This window comes from Xylocopa sonorina, chromosome 8 (assembly GCF_050948175.1).
Source record: "Xylocopa sonorina isolate GNS202 chromosome 8, iyXylSono1_principal, whole genome shotgun sequence".
In the NCBI taxonomy this organism is placed as follows: Eukaryota; Metazoa; Arthropoda; class Insecta; order Hymenoptera; family Apidae; genus Xylocopa; species Xylocopa sonorina.
Window position 1 is genome coordinate 1,470,712 of NC_135200.1, and position 19,387 is coordinate 1,490,098.

General features: G+C 38.9%; 1 protein-coding gene across 1 annotated transcript in view; it reads left to right on the forward strand.

The window, feature by feature from the left end:
• LOC143425950 (dipeptidase 1) overlaps positions 1-19,387 on the forward strand; it is a 115,348-nt gene that overhangs the window by 74,495 nt on the left and 21,466 nt on the right. The window contains exons 4-5 of the mRNA XM_076899043.1: positions 1,949-2,229; positions 2,517-2,673. Coding sequence (XP_076755158.1) covers positions 1,949-2,229; positions 2,517-2,673 — 438 coding nt within the window. The remainder of the gene's footprint in view (positions 1-1,948; positions 2,230-2,516; positions 2,674-19,387) is intronic.

Consider the following 19,387-nt stretch of genomic DNA (forward strand, 5'->3'; position numbering starts at 1 on the left):
AGAAGGAAGAAAATTATACGTATTGCACGACGGAATTTGAACATAAAACTAAGTGCATAAAATACGCGAAATAGCACTAACGAACTTCAATTCCATTACAAAGGTACATATCTCGACTAACACGCTCCACAAACTCGCCTTACAACATGTTGGAAACCGTGCGAAACAATTAACGATTGCGCGTAATTAAGGGGTTGTTTACGGGAACAATCGACGCAGGCGTCACGTGTAACATTAATAATACGCATCCCCAACGCGGGATTCCTTGCTAACGTAGCATAACGGAACGCAATCCGATATTTTACCAGAACCGAAATTCGATCAATTAAAGAAAAGGAAGTCCCGCGCAAATGATCTGAAACTGCGGCTGGAAGTGCCGGTTCCGCTTTAGCCGATCCATTTCTCGATCAACCGGGTGATCTGCGTAAAATTCCGCATTTACCTTCGACTTTATCAACCATACAAAGCAACAACCATCGGTTACAATCAGCAACAATTACAGTCGCGAGACTACGTTTTTATATGCCGGAAACGGAGGAGTCGAGGAAACCTGGCACTCGAAGTATCGACGAAACTTTTGTCTGACTTGTGTGAAGAGGACAGCGACGAGTTTCCCGTATTTATGGCGTACAATAACGCGGATGCACAGCGAATGCGAAGTTTCTAGCGGATACCGTGTCCCTGTGCAAAAGAAATCCACGAACTGCGAAACGCAAAGGATGCGAATGAAACGGAGATTTCCGTTGCCTCCGTGAAAGCGCAATGCCACTGGCGAACTGTCAGAATTGCCGATGGAATTACCTCCCTTTATCTCTCCGCTGGAATACAGAATTATGCGGCCGGTTAAAAGTAAACACTTCGAATAGAATATTATACTCGATGGTTTGGGTAAAACGGGTTTTGATTGTAATAGAACGTCTGATTAACGAAGATACATCTTACTGTATTTCCTTAAAACGTTCCAGAAACTTTGTTGAAATGTAGATCAGAAACAAATTAAGTTAACAAAATCAATACGTAACACTCTGGATTCCTTCTTCCTTGAGCCGTTTGGGGGAAAACGTATCGTAACAATATGTGGAGGGCCCTTGAGTGGGGTTTTACTTACACTGTAATTTGAAATTTTTAAGTGCATTATCTACTACATATGTATGTAGGTATGCGTTCTCTAAGAGAATGGACTTAAATGTAAACGAGATATATTAACGATGTTCAAAATAATAATTTTTAATGTCTGAATTTGCTCAACTAGACAGTTATCGCAACGAAATTCTCTTTTGCAGCAATTCGAATAACCTTCAATTAAGGTGCGTGCGTGCGTGTGTGTGTAAATATAACAGAGGGAAGAAATAACTCTCTGGTTTGTGTCAGCCTGATAAAAGTTTTGTCGGCGTCAAGAGTTGTTAGAGGGTGGTGGAGAGATTTAGAGATACGCGCGAGGAAAACTCGTCTCAGTGTTATTCCGGTTTATAGCAGTTAGGATAAATGCGGAGGTAAGTTCCGTGTGGTCGGTAACGCGTCTCTTTTCATAGAGTGTCTCCTCGGTTACGCGACGGTGTTACACGTATATCTCTGGCTACGATATTTTTTATTCCCCGTATCATTCTCATTACTATGTTGGATCAGCCATCGATCAACCAACATCGTGGGTATGTTGCATCTCCAACGTGATATGCAACTGAACGCAACTCGTTAAAGTCTATTTTCGAAACGCACAAACTCACTTACTTATGTAGCAAATCAGATTAACGGATTTGAAGTTGTACAGAGCAAAAATATTGCGAAACGATAAAAAAAAGGATGTGTCGTACAAGTTTGCTCATAATAAATATAAATTCGTCCACCGTCAGACTATATCAAGTTTATTACTTTTGCGATTGTTAACGCGTGCACAAGAGTGGAATTATACGACGACTATAGCTCTGAAAGGTATATTTGTCATTTACAGACGACGTGCCTAACTGAACTGCCAGACGTGGCACCGTGCAATGGCACGGTGCGACTACCGCCGCCATGCGAGGATTCGCCAAGCAGCGGCAGCAGCAAAGACCGCAGGGAGGAGGGTCCTCGCAGAAGGTGCCGAGTATTAGCACCCATCTTGCTTCTAGTCGCGGCTCTGCTTCTCGGAGGGCTTTGTTTACCATTGCTTTTACAATCCGCGCCTGTTACGCATCAGCAAAGGCTGGACGTGATCAGAAGGATCCTCGCTGAAGTGCCTCTGATCGACGGGTAAGCTTGTATTTTTGAGAAACGTATGAGAAACTGGCGTTAAGATATGTAGAACAAACCGCGAAAGCTCCGTTAAAATTCAGGCTACTACCAAACTTTCAAATATCCAAGTTTCCAACAATAAAAAATTACGAGAAGCTCAAATAAGAACAACAAACCCTCTTTTACAAACACTTTCCTTCGTTCCATGACAATCCGATCTACGTCGAACTACTACTTCTCCATAGAAGACGATAATCCATGAAACGTGTCTGGTAAATTAGTTTCCTCACGATTTTGTTCCGCAGGCACAACGATTTGCCCTGGAACGTCAGAAAGTTCGTACACAATCAACTTGGTGAGGTCAATCTGAGCAGCGATCTCGGCAGGGTCGATCCTTGGGCCAGATCCGACTGGAGCCACACAGACATTCCTAGATTACGTGCTGGTCTCGTTGGTGCACAGGTAAGCGTGAAATATTTATATTATAATATTATATAATACATCACACTCACCCACGTAGTAGACTGTTTTTTTTTTTTCGGTCATCTTTACCTAATTACGACTTCGACTACCGTTACGCGAGGACTAGCCTGTGCTTCGTTACTCCGGTCCAGCTTACAGTAATTACGTTTCACGTTTTAAACAAATTACACGAGCGTCTATAATCGACTGTCTGATGGGACATTTTGTACGAATAGATAATAAATATTATCGCAGTTCGATGAATCAACCTATTATTTCAGAGGGTACACGAGAGCGAAAGAAACGTCTACTACGAATGTTGCATTGATTAAAGTCTAAATATTCGTGTTGCGATCACAGAACTATTTTTGGAGAGAAATATTTTTGATCGATTTATGGGAATTCGATAGAACAAAGTGCTTTAACATTCATTAAATTCATTAAAGAAAAGATATCAGATTTATCGCCGACATAAACGACATATAATGCACTTAATACCTGACACTTCCATTTTCATTCGTTTACCTTGTTTTTTCTTAAACTCCTTTGTAAAACGCTCGAGACATTGCACAGCGTCGTCTAATCGCATGAATTACAAATTGAGACCAATATTGGCAGGATTGGTTACCGTTTTAATGGCGCGAAAGCACGGAAACTTTCAAATTGAAACTATTTGGCTGGTTAGAGAAGGAACGTATCGGTAAATCCCAAGTGAGTTTACGGCTAAACCTCTCCGGGTAGTAATCCAAGAGCGTTCAATTAAATTCAAGAGAACCTATCGAACCGAAGGAAACAGAAACTGTCGAGAAACATTCGATTGGACCGTGTACGAAATTACGGTATGTTAGGAGCAATTTGAATACATAATTAGGGCATTTGAATAAAAGAACAGTATTTAATTAAACGTTCGAAATGGACCTTTCCGATGTAACCCCGTATCGTAGCATATTTTAATTAAACTTTTTTAATTGGTTTCGGGGTTACTTAATCTTCATAATGTTTCGTAATAAATATCTGTGAAATACGATTATACAAGAGCGAACATCAGATTGCAGTTTAGGATTGCCGGATATTTTACAAAGTCTATAACGATACGCGAAATATATCATCGCATCTACTATTGCGAGGCAAGGTAGGATGTAATATTTATAAACGCATATTTAATGCAATCTTTACAAATATACACGCTTGTTTATCGCATCGTTCATCTCTTTGTTGTTCATCTTAGTCACTGTGAACTTCCACCTGAATCGACGACAAAAAAAACGTATAACAGCTTCCCCGCGATTGAACTTTTGCAAATGAAACGAGTACCCACTTGAAAGGAATGTATCAGTTGAAGAAAGTTCAAGAGTTGTGATAATATGTCGCATAACCTCAAACATTTCAGTAAATTACGATTGTTGAAACAGATCAATAAGTGAGTACTAAATCCGTTGGTAAGATATTGACAATCGACATATACGGACCCAGAGAGAATCAAACGAAGGACCAGAGAAACGGACGAAAAGAAAGAAAAAAGAAAAAAGAGAAGGGAACGGGAGAAAAATGTAACCCCATCAACGCGCCGCTTCCTGTGACGTAAAACGTCCTACAGAAACGCCGATCGACGATGGCAATCCTCGGAGCCCCCTATTTTTACTTAACCGCCAGAAAATGGATTCCTTTGATCTCGCGTAACGAGATAGTTTTTAATCCGATTCAAGAGGTAGCTCGTCGGTATCTCCCTCGATATCTCAAATTCGTCAATAAGCCGGGATATAGAGCGGCACAAGTTTTCGACAGCTGTACGATCATTTCTAACGTCTCGGCCACGGAATAGCGTCTCGGCCACGGAATAGCGTCTCGGCCACGGAATAGCGTCTCTGAGTGCCCCCCCCCCCCTTTTTCTAGTCACTGCTTTATTACCCTTTCCACATTGAGTTCATGTTTTGCTATAATATCTTTGACATCGCACATCCCTTGCATTCGCATTGTCAAACCACAATGGCGTGACAACGTTCTAACCACTCAAAAATAAATAAAATTGTTACGTTTGCGCTATTGGAATGTTTCTTTTCCTATATAATAATTTCAAGCATTTGAAAAGAAAACTATCAAGTCCGATAATTAGGATCTAAAAAGATTAATTATTATAATATTACATATTATTATTTGTATCAGTTAGGATAAATATTGGAAATAAATATCGAGTAATATATTACGTGCACTGTTCGTAATTCAGCTGTTAGTATTATATTGTAATTGGAAAACTACCGCTAAGCTGGACTAGGATGGTAGTTCCCATAAAGACGTACGTACATACATCTCGCGCGGGAACGAACGTGCAGGAATTTAAAATACGTTCGACAAAGAAAAGCGGCGCATTTCCATATAATTGACTTCGCTCCTAATTACGAAATCCGTCAACGTACATTGCCGAATCGGTATATCTTGCGCAAATTTCCTTAGAAAACAAATTCAATTCCACGAATTGAATACGGACTGGATGGATTCACCGATGCAACCACTCCCTTTTTTACTTTTCATTCCTATCTGTGTGCTTTCCTTCGCCACGGAACTCGTTCTATTTGCTTGTGATTCGAATTGGCATCAACGAGAAGAGTTATTATTGGCTGATTCTATGTTACCTCGAAAGATAATAAGCGGCATTAAAATAAAAAATGGCTGGATCCACAATTGCCGCGATCGAAAGAAATTGTAATTCGAAACGGGGCGAATCGAAAATTAATAAACCAATTATCGGATCGATTCGCGGTGGCAGGTTTGGGCGAAATCTTCTTATACCGCAAAATTTGTGACCATTCGCCCCTTTCCCTTTTCCTTTGACCATTTCTCTCCTTCCGTACAAGCCGCAGGAGGATATTAATGGTCCTCTGTGTACTTTCCATGTCAGAAGCAAGCCAATTTGGATCTGGATCAATGACGACACCATAATCAGCAAAGCCCTCACCCTATTCACTTAGTCCAGACCTGCTGCGGGTAATCGTTGTGCTAATACGGCACTACCTCTCTCTCTCTCTCTCTCTCTCTCTCTCTCTCTCTCTCTCTCTCTCTCTCTCTCTCTCTCTCTCTCTCTCTCCCCCCCCCCCCTCCCTTCCTATACACATATATGCTCCTTTTAGCACCAAAGATTTCATGTCTACCTTTGTTGCTCCAATTTCGTGGCGACACGTACAATATTTCTCACACATCCTTCTACCTCTTCCCATCTCTATCATAGGGATGACTGTACTGTACTTACATTTCAGATTAAGTCATAAATTAGATGACACGGTAGTATATAAAACGAGTCCTTTTCTTACGAAAATCATGTCTTCTTCTACCGATCACTTGGGCAAATAAACATACGCGTAAGATACGTACAATGTAACTTATAAAAGAAAGAACTTTCCAACCTGGTCAAACTGGTGCGCTTGAAATCCATGTGGATTCAACATAAATCGCTCAATCCCTTCTCACCAGTTAGAAGAGCCTTGATCGCGTAACGTCCGCCTGGCCTCGATGGTAAAGCATTTCAAGCGATTAGTCATACTGGTTCGGCTCGCATAATGGTCCAGAGCCAAGAGGCCACATACTCGTTACCACGTATTCGGGCTGGGCTGGGTCGTGCCGCATTCAAAACTTGGTCGAGTTTGCACCAGTACTATTTGTAAGGTGTATTGGTCTTGGCGAGCATGGAAGGAGGAGGCTGGCTTAACGACTCCGCCGGTGTCAATGGGCCGAGAAGCTTCCAGAGAAACTTTGCTCTTCGATTATCAACTCGATAATTACGTAGGTTCAATTGCTCCGCGTCAATCATCTGCCGTTCAAATCTGGGGTTCACGAATAAAAAACACACTTCTCTTTGTCGTTAAACATTGCATTTTGATCACAATCGTTGACTGTTTTACGTAAACTCTGTATCATAGAAAAATAGTCCTTTAGTTTATCTTTTTTGAAATATCTCTTAAAAGAGAATTCTGGAAGTGTAATTGCCTTTAATCTTTTAAGCTAAAAAGAATAGAGAAATAATTCTGACAAGCTTGAGTAATAATTATTAAAAATATTTTAGAATATCATATCATTTAAACATCGATTTTACTTTCCCCCGATAAAACAATTTTTCGTGCTTCGTTTAAGAAACATTCTATTCTTCTATATTATCATATGCTTTACGGTTGTTGCCATCCTGTATAGATTATGTATATATACGTATGTATTTATAATATTATTTTTTTATATCTCTCTACTTCCAAGAGTTAATCACGAGCAGATCACCGAATATTGCGAGCACCGCATCAAAATTCTAACAGCGTACGACTCGAGTCTCGCGTAATCAACAAGCTCTAATCAATAGTTTCTAATCACCAGATTCATACGTAAACCGGTTCGCGTTCGAATCGGTGGATCGCTTCCTTTAACCATCCTGATACGCGGGTTGCTAATGAGTAAAGTTCCCTGGTTCCAGAACATATCGCGACGTATCGCAATCAAAGATAATATTATAGAAACGTTGAGGCGAGATGAATTGATAAACTTCATTAAACGATATTATTATCCACGCAAAAATTCGATTTCTACATAACAATGTATATTTGATATTGTCCACGAGTTGTCGGGATGGATACCGATGGTTCAGGCTTGGCCGATTTTGCACAGCGATGCGCCGACTAAAAAACTATACTCTAAGGGCCGAAAGACCACCTTCCTGCTGGAAGAAGGAACAAAACTAAGATTTCCGATTCCATAATACTATTTATTTCACATGTCTTGACCGTTGGAGTGCTAAGTCAGTTCTAATGAATCCGCTCTAAAATCCGAAAAATTACAATTCTTAATTACGTCGTTGTGGAGGTTGAGACACACGGATAGGTCAAAAACCAAACTATACAGAGTGGTAAGAAAAACGGCCGAATTACGCTATTGGACAAAATCTAAACTAAGTGGCTGTCCCCAAACCGTACCTCACTCTCAGACACCGAGTTGCCCGTGAGTGATGCACGCGGAAATTCCGTGGGTCTCCACCAATGACCGTAGCCAGCGATAACCTTAAGAGACACTTCAGTTGTGAAATGATACAACATTGATGAATACAACAAATTATAAATCAATTGAAGGGTTTTCTCGCAATAAAAAGCGGAGAAGTGAAATTCTAATGCCGAAAACTAGAAGTGCTATGATCTCAAAATAATTATCGCTGCTCTGAATCTAACTGAAACTAATGGTTATTTACTAGATGAGAGGTCCCTTAATAAATAGCGACAATGTGGGCATGCTCATTTGGGAAACCTACGTGGGTGAGGTAGAGTGATGTTTGTTCGGAAATACATAACAAAATAATTTATTTTAACAAGTAATAAATAACAAATCAAGGTATCGACGTTATGCTGCTCGGAACGCAACTACTAGCTAACTAACTCTTGTGGGCTCCTTTCCCTCACATTATATCTGTTTTTCGCCCCCTCATTTCGGTGACGAAAAGAAGGGGGCACGTTCGCAGAAAACGTCCTTAACCCTTGAAGACGAAGAGAAAGTTTGGAGTCAAGCATATGTTTAATGTCTCCAGTCTCTTCGCTTCGAGGGTTAAGTATTCTCTTCTGCCCTGCGCCACGGGGTGCAAAGGCGATTACGGTGGTCGCCACACCCATGTAGTAATAACTAAGCTATAAGTTACGATTTGTTTTATCTCGGCTATACGTTTCGTTAAATGATACAAGTATTATGTTTATATTACATAAGGCAAAAAGCTCTTTAAAAAGTGAAGAGGGAAATAAAACGTCGAACGCGTTATCATGATATGAAATATTCAGTAGAATAGAATGTAATCGGCATGCACAATACATACTTACGGTCTCGTAAAAATCGAAATTAATTTCGATCGACACGCATATCCGTTCAAGGTTCATTAATTCTACATTGAGAATCGCAAATAGGAAAGTCGGATATTTCATAGTTCATGTGACGAGAAAGCCAGGCGAAAGAGATGGAACATGCCGGTACGTCAATCACGAAGATGCGAAGATCATTGCAATCCACCCTGCATAATGCGTATCCCCTTTTTGCATCTTATTTGTCTACAAATAGAAGCGCCACCGTCATACGGTTTTTCTCTGCTTACGTGACACGAAACGACGCAAACAAATTGCCGATCGAACTTTGAAATTATTCAATTACATGTTTGTTCCTTCCAGCGATAAAACAGCAAATATGCGACATTTGTGTCTCGAGCATGGGCAATTACGACAATTTTAAGTTAGTTGCCCTCTTATTAAATGTGTATTTCAGATGGAAAATCGGCTGAATCGTAAAGATAATGCGTTGCTCAGATAATTTATCCCCGACTATTCCGAAAATTTATATATTCTATATAATTTGTGAAAACTGAGGCGCGTATAAAGGTACTAGAAAAAATATGTATTTCTAAAATTATTTAAATATATCATAGATCGATCAAAAAAATAATACATCTTTCTACAGGTAAGATACATAAAAACTAGTAGAAGTGTATGGTTAATAATAAATCTCGTTTGTGATTAATCCCTAACAAGTTGATTGAAAGTTTTGGTTCAGAGGGAAACTGTTAAAATCGGGGAAAAGCAATGGGGGTTGTCGATACGTCGACCTGTTTGCCGAGGTTAGAGAGGCGCGACTCGCGAAACGTAACTTCCGTACATGCCTCTCTTCTCCTCATTTACAGCGTCCGCTGGGAAGGGTGAGACGGATTGGTTGCTATTACGAGAGGGTATAATCGCGATGCAACACACGCAGAACTGGTTTACGGGCATCCATTTATAGTAGGTGCATGGCACTCTGCCGACGTACCGCTGTTATAATTAGGTCACGCCATCCAGACCTCGATGCACGCAGCCATTTCGAAAGAGTAAACGCACCTCCCTGTTACGTAACGAGGGGATTTCACTCAGTTCTTTATTTGAACTGAAACCAGCGTGCACCGTTGACGTTAGTTATAGGTGAACGGTATACAAACAGTACAAGCGGAAAGGAAAACGGCTTTAGGTAAACCGGTTAGGTAGCGCGATTCCAGCAAAGATAATTATAAACCAGCGAACAATAACCGTCGTTCGTACTTAATAATCGGTGGAAACGAAATATCGCTGTTCTTTGCCAAAATCGTTGCCAATTTAACTAAATTTTTGCCGCGTTACCCATTTTTTTGAAAAACCGACACGCGCGTATGCACGTTAATTGTTGCACATTTAAACATTCTTGGCATTCGAGCACGAGTTAAGTTTGAAAATATAAACAGAATGTGCACTTGTATCGAGAAAGTGTACGATATTTGAGGAACGGATTCTTAAAATTAGATTTAAAACAGAAACAAGCATTATTTATTCCCGATCATATCGCGTTTGATCTCTTCGAGTAGAATTGATCGAAGCATACTCGTCCATTTTCCTTCCGTAAGGAATGTCTTGATGGAATTAAACAAAAGTATTAACAACGAAAGATGCTTTTTATTGCACGCTGTTCACGGGAAGTATCGATTGACTAGGCAATTTGCCAACAACTTAATTTCCGATCCTGGCATAAACATAGCTAGCACCGAGTTACTTTTAGATTGCGTAACCATAATCAAAAATTAAGGAACAACATGTACTACTTTATGGTAAAATCGAATCGAATTGTTTCTCGATCGGAACAGTTTTCTCCTAATATTTCTGTTGCGTCCTTAATTCCTCCTCGCTTGATTGCTCGGGTGGAATATCTCGACGACTTTTTGCTGGTAGATTTTTAAAGGTTGATGAGTGCCAAGGAAAGTAAGAGTTTTCAATAAATCCAACTCTATAATATATTCAATATGTTTAGTTGCCTTAGTTGGTCTTGGTATAATTTGACACTGATTTATTTTACAAAATGTACACTTATATACAGTCTTGGAGTTCAGCAGTGAGCTAATCCGCGAGCTGCTCTGATTCCGAGATTGTGGTGGTTGCTACCTTTCGGTAGAAGTAGGGCCACGAAACACAACCGTTAGGGCAACCGATTCGGGGCTACTTGACCTAACGGGACCCTTGATTGGTTAAGAAGTTAATCAGACAAAGTAATAAACAGAAATTGGGACTCTTCAAAAATAACTAATTATAAGCGACCGTAGCATAAACTTGGTTTAAATACATGTTTCAAATGCGACGGAACAATCGCAAAAGTATAGTACTATATTTAAACATATTTGTAACGGAGGAAAGTTGAAATGTATCAATCGAATCTTAACTTTTTCAATTTCTCAATGTAGATTGAATTTTAACAATTTGATACTTCTAGAATTATTAATAGGCTAAACTTGACAAGAAAATGCTATTATCCTTTGCAGGCAAAAGTGAAATGTTGAAATGCAATTTCTTCGCGGCTGTTTTCACGGAAAACTTCGGAGAACTTTTCCGAGGCGCTCCCAGACGGATCATTCGTAATTCAAAGATGCATCTATCTTACGTGCGACCAATGTACGCGCGAGACGCTTGCATTTGCAAACTTCCCGACAGTTGCTTTAGTTCATCTCAAGTGTTTGTTTTCTTCGACGTTAGCTTGGGTTTCGCAAATATCCTTCGAGGAGCGAACTCGTATTATAAAAAAGGAGCCTTCGGGCTAGTTTCTTTTCCTATCCTGGCTGTCTGCGCTTCTTCTCATCTATACGCATATCACCCATCGTATTGAAAGTGTTGCAAAACAATCAACAGTCTCCTTTTTTACTGTTTTTTAAACTTCAGTCCTGCATATTATATATTTCAATCAAAGTCTCGAATATTTGTAGCAGACTTCGAAAACATCCCCTTTGCTTTCTTTTTCTCTGGCATAAGTTTTTTATACTCGTTCAAGTTCGATCTATAGATATTTATACAATAGATTAGGTATAGATTTCCAATTTATAAGTACACCATCGCTTACGACGAAGTACAATATCAATAATACACGAAAAGGCCTACAACGATTCTATTATTCAATTACTATTATTAAAACTGTATACAGCGGAATGTTTTTTCTTTCCTTTTTTTTTGCCACTTCTGCTTGCAACTTATTCAGTTTCAGAACACAGTGTGACAGAAAATGAAACACGTAAAAGCGGACGTGTCAAACATCAGACCTCAGCTGCCGATATTACACACAAATTAATATCGCGTGGTAGGATGGAACGTGAAATATCGGGAATGGTGTAATTTTGAGAACTCTCCACACTAATGAATTACGCATTTCAATAATAACATCTCTGTAGGCGGTGGTAATACGTGTCTCGAAACGTTTTAAAATTACGCGAACGCAGTTTGCATGTTTATTACAGAATTAATTAATAAAGAAGTCGCGCGATGCGCTTTACGACTGCCACGATGAATAATGATTATTTATGAAAATAGATCAAATATATTTATTCTTAGCCGTCAAACATGATACAGACTTTGACAGGATTTCCATCGGCAAAGGACGATGCTTCGCGTTCTATTAATAGTCTCTTTGAGATTCTTAATTGTACATATTCATTGTTACGGTCATATTCCAATAAGTGAAATTAATTCATTCATTTCCGAAAGAAGAAATTAAAGAGAGATACTAGAGTTCTTACTAAACAGTAAAAACTGTAATTGTTCGTGTACTTGCGAGTTTCATTCTTTCAAAAAGAACGGTTTAGAGGAAGTATAATTCATTTAAAAGTAAATTTACAACTAATTAGATCTAAAATGTATAAAAAATAATATTTATTCTGTAAAAGTCAGGTTGGATGAAATTCCTCGTTTCTTTAACGAGATAGAAATCTCCTTTTGAATCTGACCGATGCTTATCCGATCTGACCGATCGCGTACAAGCGTATTAAGACTCGTTAGATCACATCTGGTAACGATTACAAACAAACATTTTAAGCACACGTGACACGTTTCGAAATCAGCAAGAATACTCGATCGATCGATGAAATTTCTGTTAATAGAATACAACGGAAAAGCACTCTCCACCCTCCTTGAATAACGTTCCGTTATCCAGCTACTCCTCGACCCGCTTGTGCCTACAGCTACTGGCCGTTCGTAATTTGATTATTTTGCACGCGATTCGCGGAAAGGGAGGTTCTCCATTGTCATCAAGAATAACCGGTTCCTCCGTAAGGAAGTCAATTTTTTAGTTTCTTCGCGGAAACACGGCCCCGTGGCACGAATAAATATTAAAATTCGATAAGGTCGGCCACGGTGTGCTCGCAGCACTCTGTTGCTTCTTCGTTTGCATATCGACATTGACGTCTAACAAGGTAGAGTTACGCGGGAGTGGAAACTACTTAGAAAACCGTTGTAACTCGAATACCAGCCGCGCGTACTTCTACTTTCTCTAGAATTCCTAAACCAATAATTATCGCTATACAAGGCTTGTTATATCCATACGCCTACTGTCCAAAGGTTATATTAGGCGAATATATGAAATAAATAAAAATTATGCGATAATTGGTATTCGATAATTGATGCGATAAAATAAATAATAAATTGGAATCAAAAAGTAAAAGGAAAAAGTTAATACCGAAACGACTATGTAAAAAGAGTAGCATTAAGATAAAATATAAAAAAAGCGGTACAGGGAAAGGTTTATATCGGATTCATCCGATAATTCAATTGTGTAGTTTCACATGGAAATGTCGTTTCTATGGTTTCCCGGAGGGATCACTTTCACACCGATAAATCGATCGCGGCTACTTGAAAATGAATCAACGCCGGGGATTGTTTCCTAGACGAACTTCTCTCGGTAGCATCCACGACCCGATAAAGGCCTATTCAGCGGGATAGAGGCTGATCGAATGTTGGATGCGGAACCATCTTTCGAATCCCGATGGAAGCTCGAAGACTACTTTGCTAACTCTGAAAAGACACGCGAACCGCAAGCTTTCCAACTTGCAACGTTCAAACAAAGGGAACCTCGTTCAGTTCATTAATAATGTAAACGTACCAGACCTAGCGTTCTCATATAAAAAATCGGCGAACTGAATATTCGTGTTTCTTCTTTTTCTTCTTTCTTTTTTGAGAGAGAGAGAGAGAGAGAGAGAGAGAGAGAGAGAGAGAGAGAGAGAGAGAGGCATTTGGAGGAATAATGAACGCCTATGGATTTATCCTTGCATGATGGCGAAACGACAGAAATAGAGAATGCAGAATATTTTACGGTTTTCATGAAAGATTCGACCCGAATTGGTTTCCTAATTTCCGAATTGGTTTCGCTTTTCAGTCAGGTGTTCTGTATGGCTTTCGCTCCGCCATCGGTATTACGAATTGACACCACTCTATGTAAAAAGTGTTTCCTTTTTCATTTTTTACCTATCGATGGAATGAAAGTTATGATAATGATATTTGATAATAAACAATTAAGATCAAGAAGGATGGTAAAAAAGAAATTGTCCACTTTGGTCGTAGGTTCTAGGAATTTTTAAGCATAATTATCTATTAGAATTGAAAATATATAGAAAAAATACGTATTTCTCGAAGATACGTATATGCATTTCTAGGAGATCTATCAGTGATCATGTTCTACCATTGTTACATCGTACATCATCGCACATAAAAAATTAATTTTTTGTATATTTAATTACAAACAAATTTGAAATTTTCGCACACACCAGAGAACACGAAACTATGTAAATCATTTGCTGATTGTGCGAACGTTAAAACGAACGTAGGTACAACAAAATGTATGAAAAATATTAACATTAGTGAAGTAATTTCTTCAAACTTAGCACGTAACGCATTCGAGAACGTTGATGTAACTGCGCGAGCTTTTAAATACGAGACACAATTTTAAACATGCAACCTGCTAAAATCACTCCGCGTTTCCTATCTAACGTTAACCGTAAAACATTCCATTCGTCTCCTCGAAAAATACATAATATTTCTTCCAAAAAGAAGCCGATATATAGGGAGTAAATAATTAATTGTTCTTTGATGTCAAGTCTCATCTCGTGCAAACTGACAGCGTATGTATTATATAATAATTTTTTGCGGTTGTTTTGTCAAATGGAGGATCGCGAATTACGCGAATCACGCATATCAATGGTGATAATAATAGTGATAATAATGGTGATAATCTCGGTGCGAATCTATATCTGACCGGTTTCTTTCCGCTATTACTGCACACTTTCTTCGATTTTTCACCCGGCCACCCCCGCTCTCCCCCTTTTCGCTGTTAATTTTCGTCCATGGTTAAGCACCATGGTTAAACACGTTGCAAGCTTCATCGCCACAGATTTGCTTTCGCATGTTAGTTTCGCATTTTCTGTGCATTCTCGAGTTGTTTCAATGCGGATCGTGGAAAGAGAGAGGAATTATCTCGAACGAGATGCGGGTATGAGCATACTCGCTGCTCTCGGATATATGTATATACATATTATATTTAATAGGAAAGAGTAATGCGATCTCTGCTCGGATAAACGGAGGTAACTATTATATAAATTGTGATTACGTACATACTGATTTCCATAGTATTTACAAGAGCATTCACATTGACGCTTTCGCCTTTTTACTGGTGGTGAGTTATGTTATTTTTCGATTAGTTTTTTAAAAGTTGTGGGTGTGTCCGGAAGAGTTCGTAATTTGCGTATGAGAGTTCGTGCTGTGTTGCCTATTGTCTGAAGTTTTCGGAAATCGGTATATTTCTGATCGCAAAAAGTGCAGGGCGATTTTCTTCCCCTAAAGGCATACTGTAGTAAACAATGCCTCGATCGACTCCTCCCAATCGCGACTAAACAACACGACCGATTCGTATTCATTTGAGAATCCAAATATACGAAAAGAATAAAAAATATCCAGCAAGTTTTTAGCAATAATTACTTTAAATCTTGTAACAGCAATTTAAAAACACTCAATACAAACAATTCAAAAAAAATTGTATTACTTCTCTGGATTATAAGAGAAGTTTTTCGGTTAAGATAAAGAATCGCAGAATTACTCATTTCCATCTATAAGTCAGAAGTTTATTTACGCCAGCGTTGAACTGGTGTTGAACTTCAAGAGACTCAAGAAGCTGAAAACCATGAAAGTCAATAAAAGTTCTAGTTACAGGAAGTGTTCATCCGATAAATAAGAAACTATTCACGCGCCGATAAATTTCCCGCGAAAATTATCCTGTTTACCAAGCGTATCCGTGGTGGCTTCTACTCTCGTGGACAAAATAACGAAATTTCGGCTCCGGTCAAGTCCCGGGCGAAAACACAATCCCACTCTCACGTATCGATCGCATTGCGAAAGCAGCCGCGAGGAAACCTACGCCTCCTAACGGAAGATGAAACGTAACACCGGTCATGAAAGGAACATTAAGCTGAAGCGAAGTGCTTCTGTTTACTGTAGAATGGAAAAGGAAAGAAGGAAAAAAGAGGGAAGAATACGTTTCGTCCTGGCTACTAGTGGACTCATCAGTAAAGCTACCTAGCAGGCCCTGCCTTAGACGCTGGGATATTTAGGGACAGGTCAGAACAGGTCAGAATATATAGGTACAGATAGGTAATTGTGTACTATTGGGAAACTGTAATGGGTGCTGTCCCTCTAGTGGCGAGGCTGCCACAAAACGATCCACGGTGAATAATTACCGACTATCGTTTTTTGAGAGTTCGTGCGACGTGAGAGTGGATAAAACTGTTCATTGAGGGTAATGAGAAACGGGTAGAGAATGTACGAAAGAAGCGCAACAAACTACATATCAGATATATTACAATGCCTCGTAAATGTATTATATCCTTGTACGGTTGATTGGCTCGCTGTCTCTATTGCTCTCTTCCCTATAATAGTTTCACCGTGGCTCCTTACTGTCGAAAGAACTTTTCATTTTGTTTGTTACCGCCAGAGAAAAGAAAGGAAACCCAAGAAAGGTAGTTGTTTTTAATAATATTGATATTGCTCGATATCTTTTAACGCAGAAAGAAATGCACGAAGTGTGTGTATTGTAAGAATGAATGCAATATCTATTCGAATTAATGAAACTGGAAGAAAAATGAACAAGTTTTTTTAGCGGGCATATATACATTATGTATTTAATATGTCTCTAAAGCTATTTCACGATGACTCTCTACTTACTTCTTACTCTATTCTCGTGTGCATTCCTAAATCTGCACGAAATTTAAAAAGGAGAAAAAGTGTTAATCGTTTGGGGCGTCTGTTCGTAGAAGATGCGATGCGTTCAGTACAGATTTGCCGTCTGAGAAAAAACTAAACGTTTCCTAGCCAGATCTTAATTAATATACAATACGTAGATTGGCATATAGCGATACACACATTTTCTATGTATACTCTACCTTAGCCGTATTCTCGACGTATTTTAAAGAGAACATGAGAGAGTAACGTCGCGTATTCTATTTTCAATTAACACGAATCAACGTTGAGGCAAAATTGTTAATTTCCGCTTCCGCAGAGACGTTCAATTCCTTTCCTTTCTCCTCGTAAACTAAAAGAGCAGACAGTGCGAAACGAAAGCATTGTTATTAATTATCACGCGGCATTTTTCAAGACGGCCGCTACGCAAAGACAAGGTAATTGGTTTCCATCGAACGTTAAATCGACGGAGCGCGAATGTACATTGAAAAATGCTGTTGAAATTCGACTTTCAGCCGGTAGATAGTATTTTTCCTTGAAATTCCCACCGGTCCGATTGTATTCGTACGCTGGCCTTCCTTTTTTTTTCTTTCTTTTTATCAACATAAGCATATTTCCCGGGAGGTGTACGCATGTTCCGAACATGCAAGTTCCCTCCTTTCTGGAAAAGCTCACGCCAATTTCTAGTTGAATTCCGTCTGGTCTTCGCTATCCACTGTGCTTTAGTGTATACTGATACTCTTACAGCACTATCAGAGCAAGTAGGGATGTCCGTTTTATTTGACACGCCGAGGAAATTACTCCTGGTCGGTTAATAAAAATTTATTTTTTCCCCCTTAGTTTCCTTCTTAGAGATATTATACAGTATAATTAATTAGAAAAAACTGTATTTGTTTGTGATACTTTTACCTGGATAAAAGGAATAGAAGTAAATTAGAGCGATACAGCGATAGGATAAAATGATGGAACGACAAGAGGTAGAGTGATAAAAGCTAAATTCGAGCTAAATTACTACGTAAAATTGATAAAGTTATTAAATATTTTCTGTTCAACGTGAAATTCATTGCGTGGCATTAAAATTTTTCAGTTCCAACGGCATAAACCAAGCACACGGATACGCTCATAGAGCCGGAGAACGAGGCAGCCTTTTAGCTGCGTCCCGTCACACGTTATAGTTGGGAAAATACCCAATTTACCGTGAAAGTTTCAGCAACGCGGAAACAACTCAATTATACTTGCCGGTCACAGAAGGAGGTGTAAAAAGCTAACCATGAAACATTGTTTCGCATCACATTTAATCCGTTTCCCTAGCTCGAGATGGGGGATCCATTTTCGTTTTCGTTAAAATCTAGTTGATTTAATTAAATACATAATAACACACTGCGTGTAACCTATGCAGCATAGTCGATTAGAAACGAACGCTGTTGCAACATGTCTGCGTGTCTGCATTCGTTACATACATTAACGGTACAAGTGAGATCCATTCGATATTAGGTTAGCTCGTTCGACAAAATCAAACTGTTCTTTGCAAAGTTAAGGGAGGCATAGCAATGGTATATATATAAAAATATTCGTTCCCAAAAAATTAAAAAAAAAATTAAAAATACTTTATAAAATATGCCAAGCGCGCACGAGTATAAACTGTTTAATAATTTCCCGAGATTATCACAAAATTTTCCGAGGTGCACCGCGGCTTCTACTTTGTATCTAACGCAACGTAATTATACATATAATATACCTATATTATAATGAGATTGATCTCGCGACGGGCTAATTAGGCTATTCAATATTTCTACCTATCTCGGAATTCGATGATAACGAAACTGGCGAGTAATTGGTTACGTTCCTGCTCGAAGTCCTATCCGTTATGAAATGCAACGACTACTGATCTTTATCATTTATACGAAATAGATGGTAATATCTACGATACTCCGAAACAGTCCAAACGCAATCTTCTTCTGAACACTCAATTATTTCAGCTTATTCTGTAATATGTAGTTCTGGTTTTCGTATGAATTTTTCTCGTTGCTCCATCTAAAACGAAATTAGCGTTATCTAGCGAACTAAATGATTAGCCATGCGCGATAATTTTCCAAGTACCGGGTACCAGGCACTTTGCACGAACGCGTGATTGTAATTCGGCTCGTATACCAACGAGTGTTAATTAACTCTCTATCGTCCACTCCTAAGTGTTCTCGAGTGTTATGATTATGTATTATGACGCCACAATCAATGTTTAACTAGCAGAACACGAATACACGTTGAATATTAATAATCCATTAGTGTCCCTTCGATCGACTAAAATTCCTAATTTCATCCATGGTATATAACATGGCAACAACTAATCGTTTGACGAACAATATCGAAGTAAAAGAATTAATTTCATATACATATATGTATGTATACCTCAGAGGTAAAGAATCGTATTTCGACATGTCTTGTTAAAAATTACTTTACTTTTGTTTCTCCGCAACGTGTTATCGACACTTGTGCTGTAAAATATATGCTATTCTTTATCTTTAAGAATATCTACAGATATTATTTCCAGGACGTGTCTATTGTCTTTAACTTTCCGAAGGTGAATTTTTTACGAGCCTCTTGTAATAAGGAAACTTTAAACTTCGCTCAGCGTTTAGTTAATTCCATTAAATATTCCACGTAACGCTATAAAGGTTTGC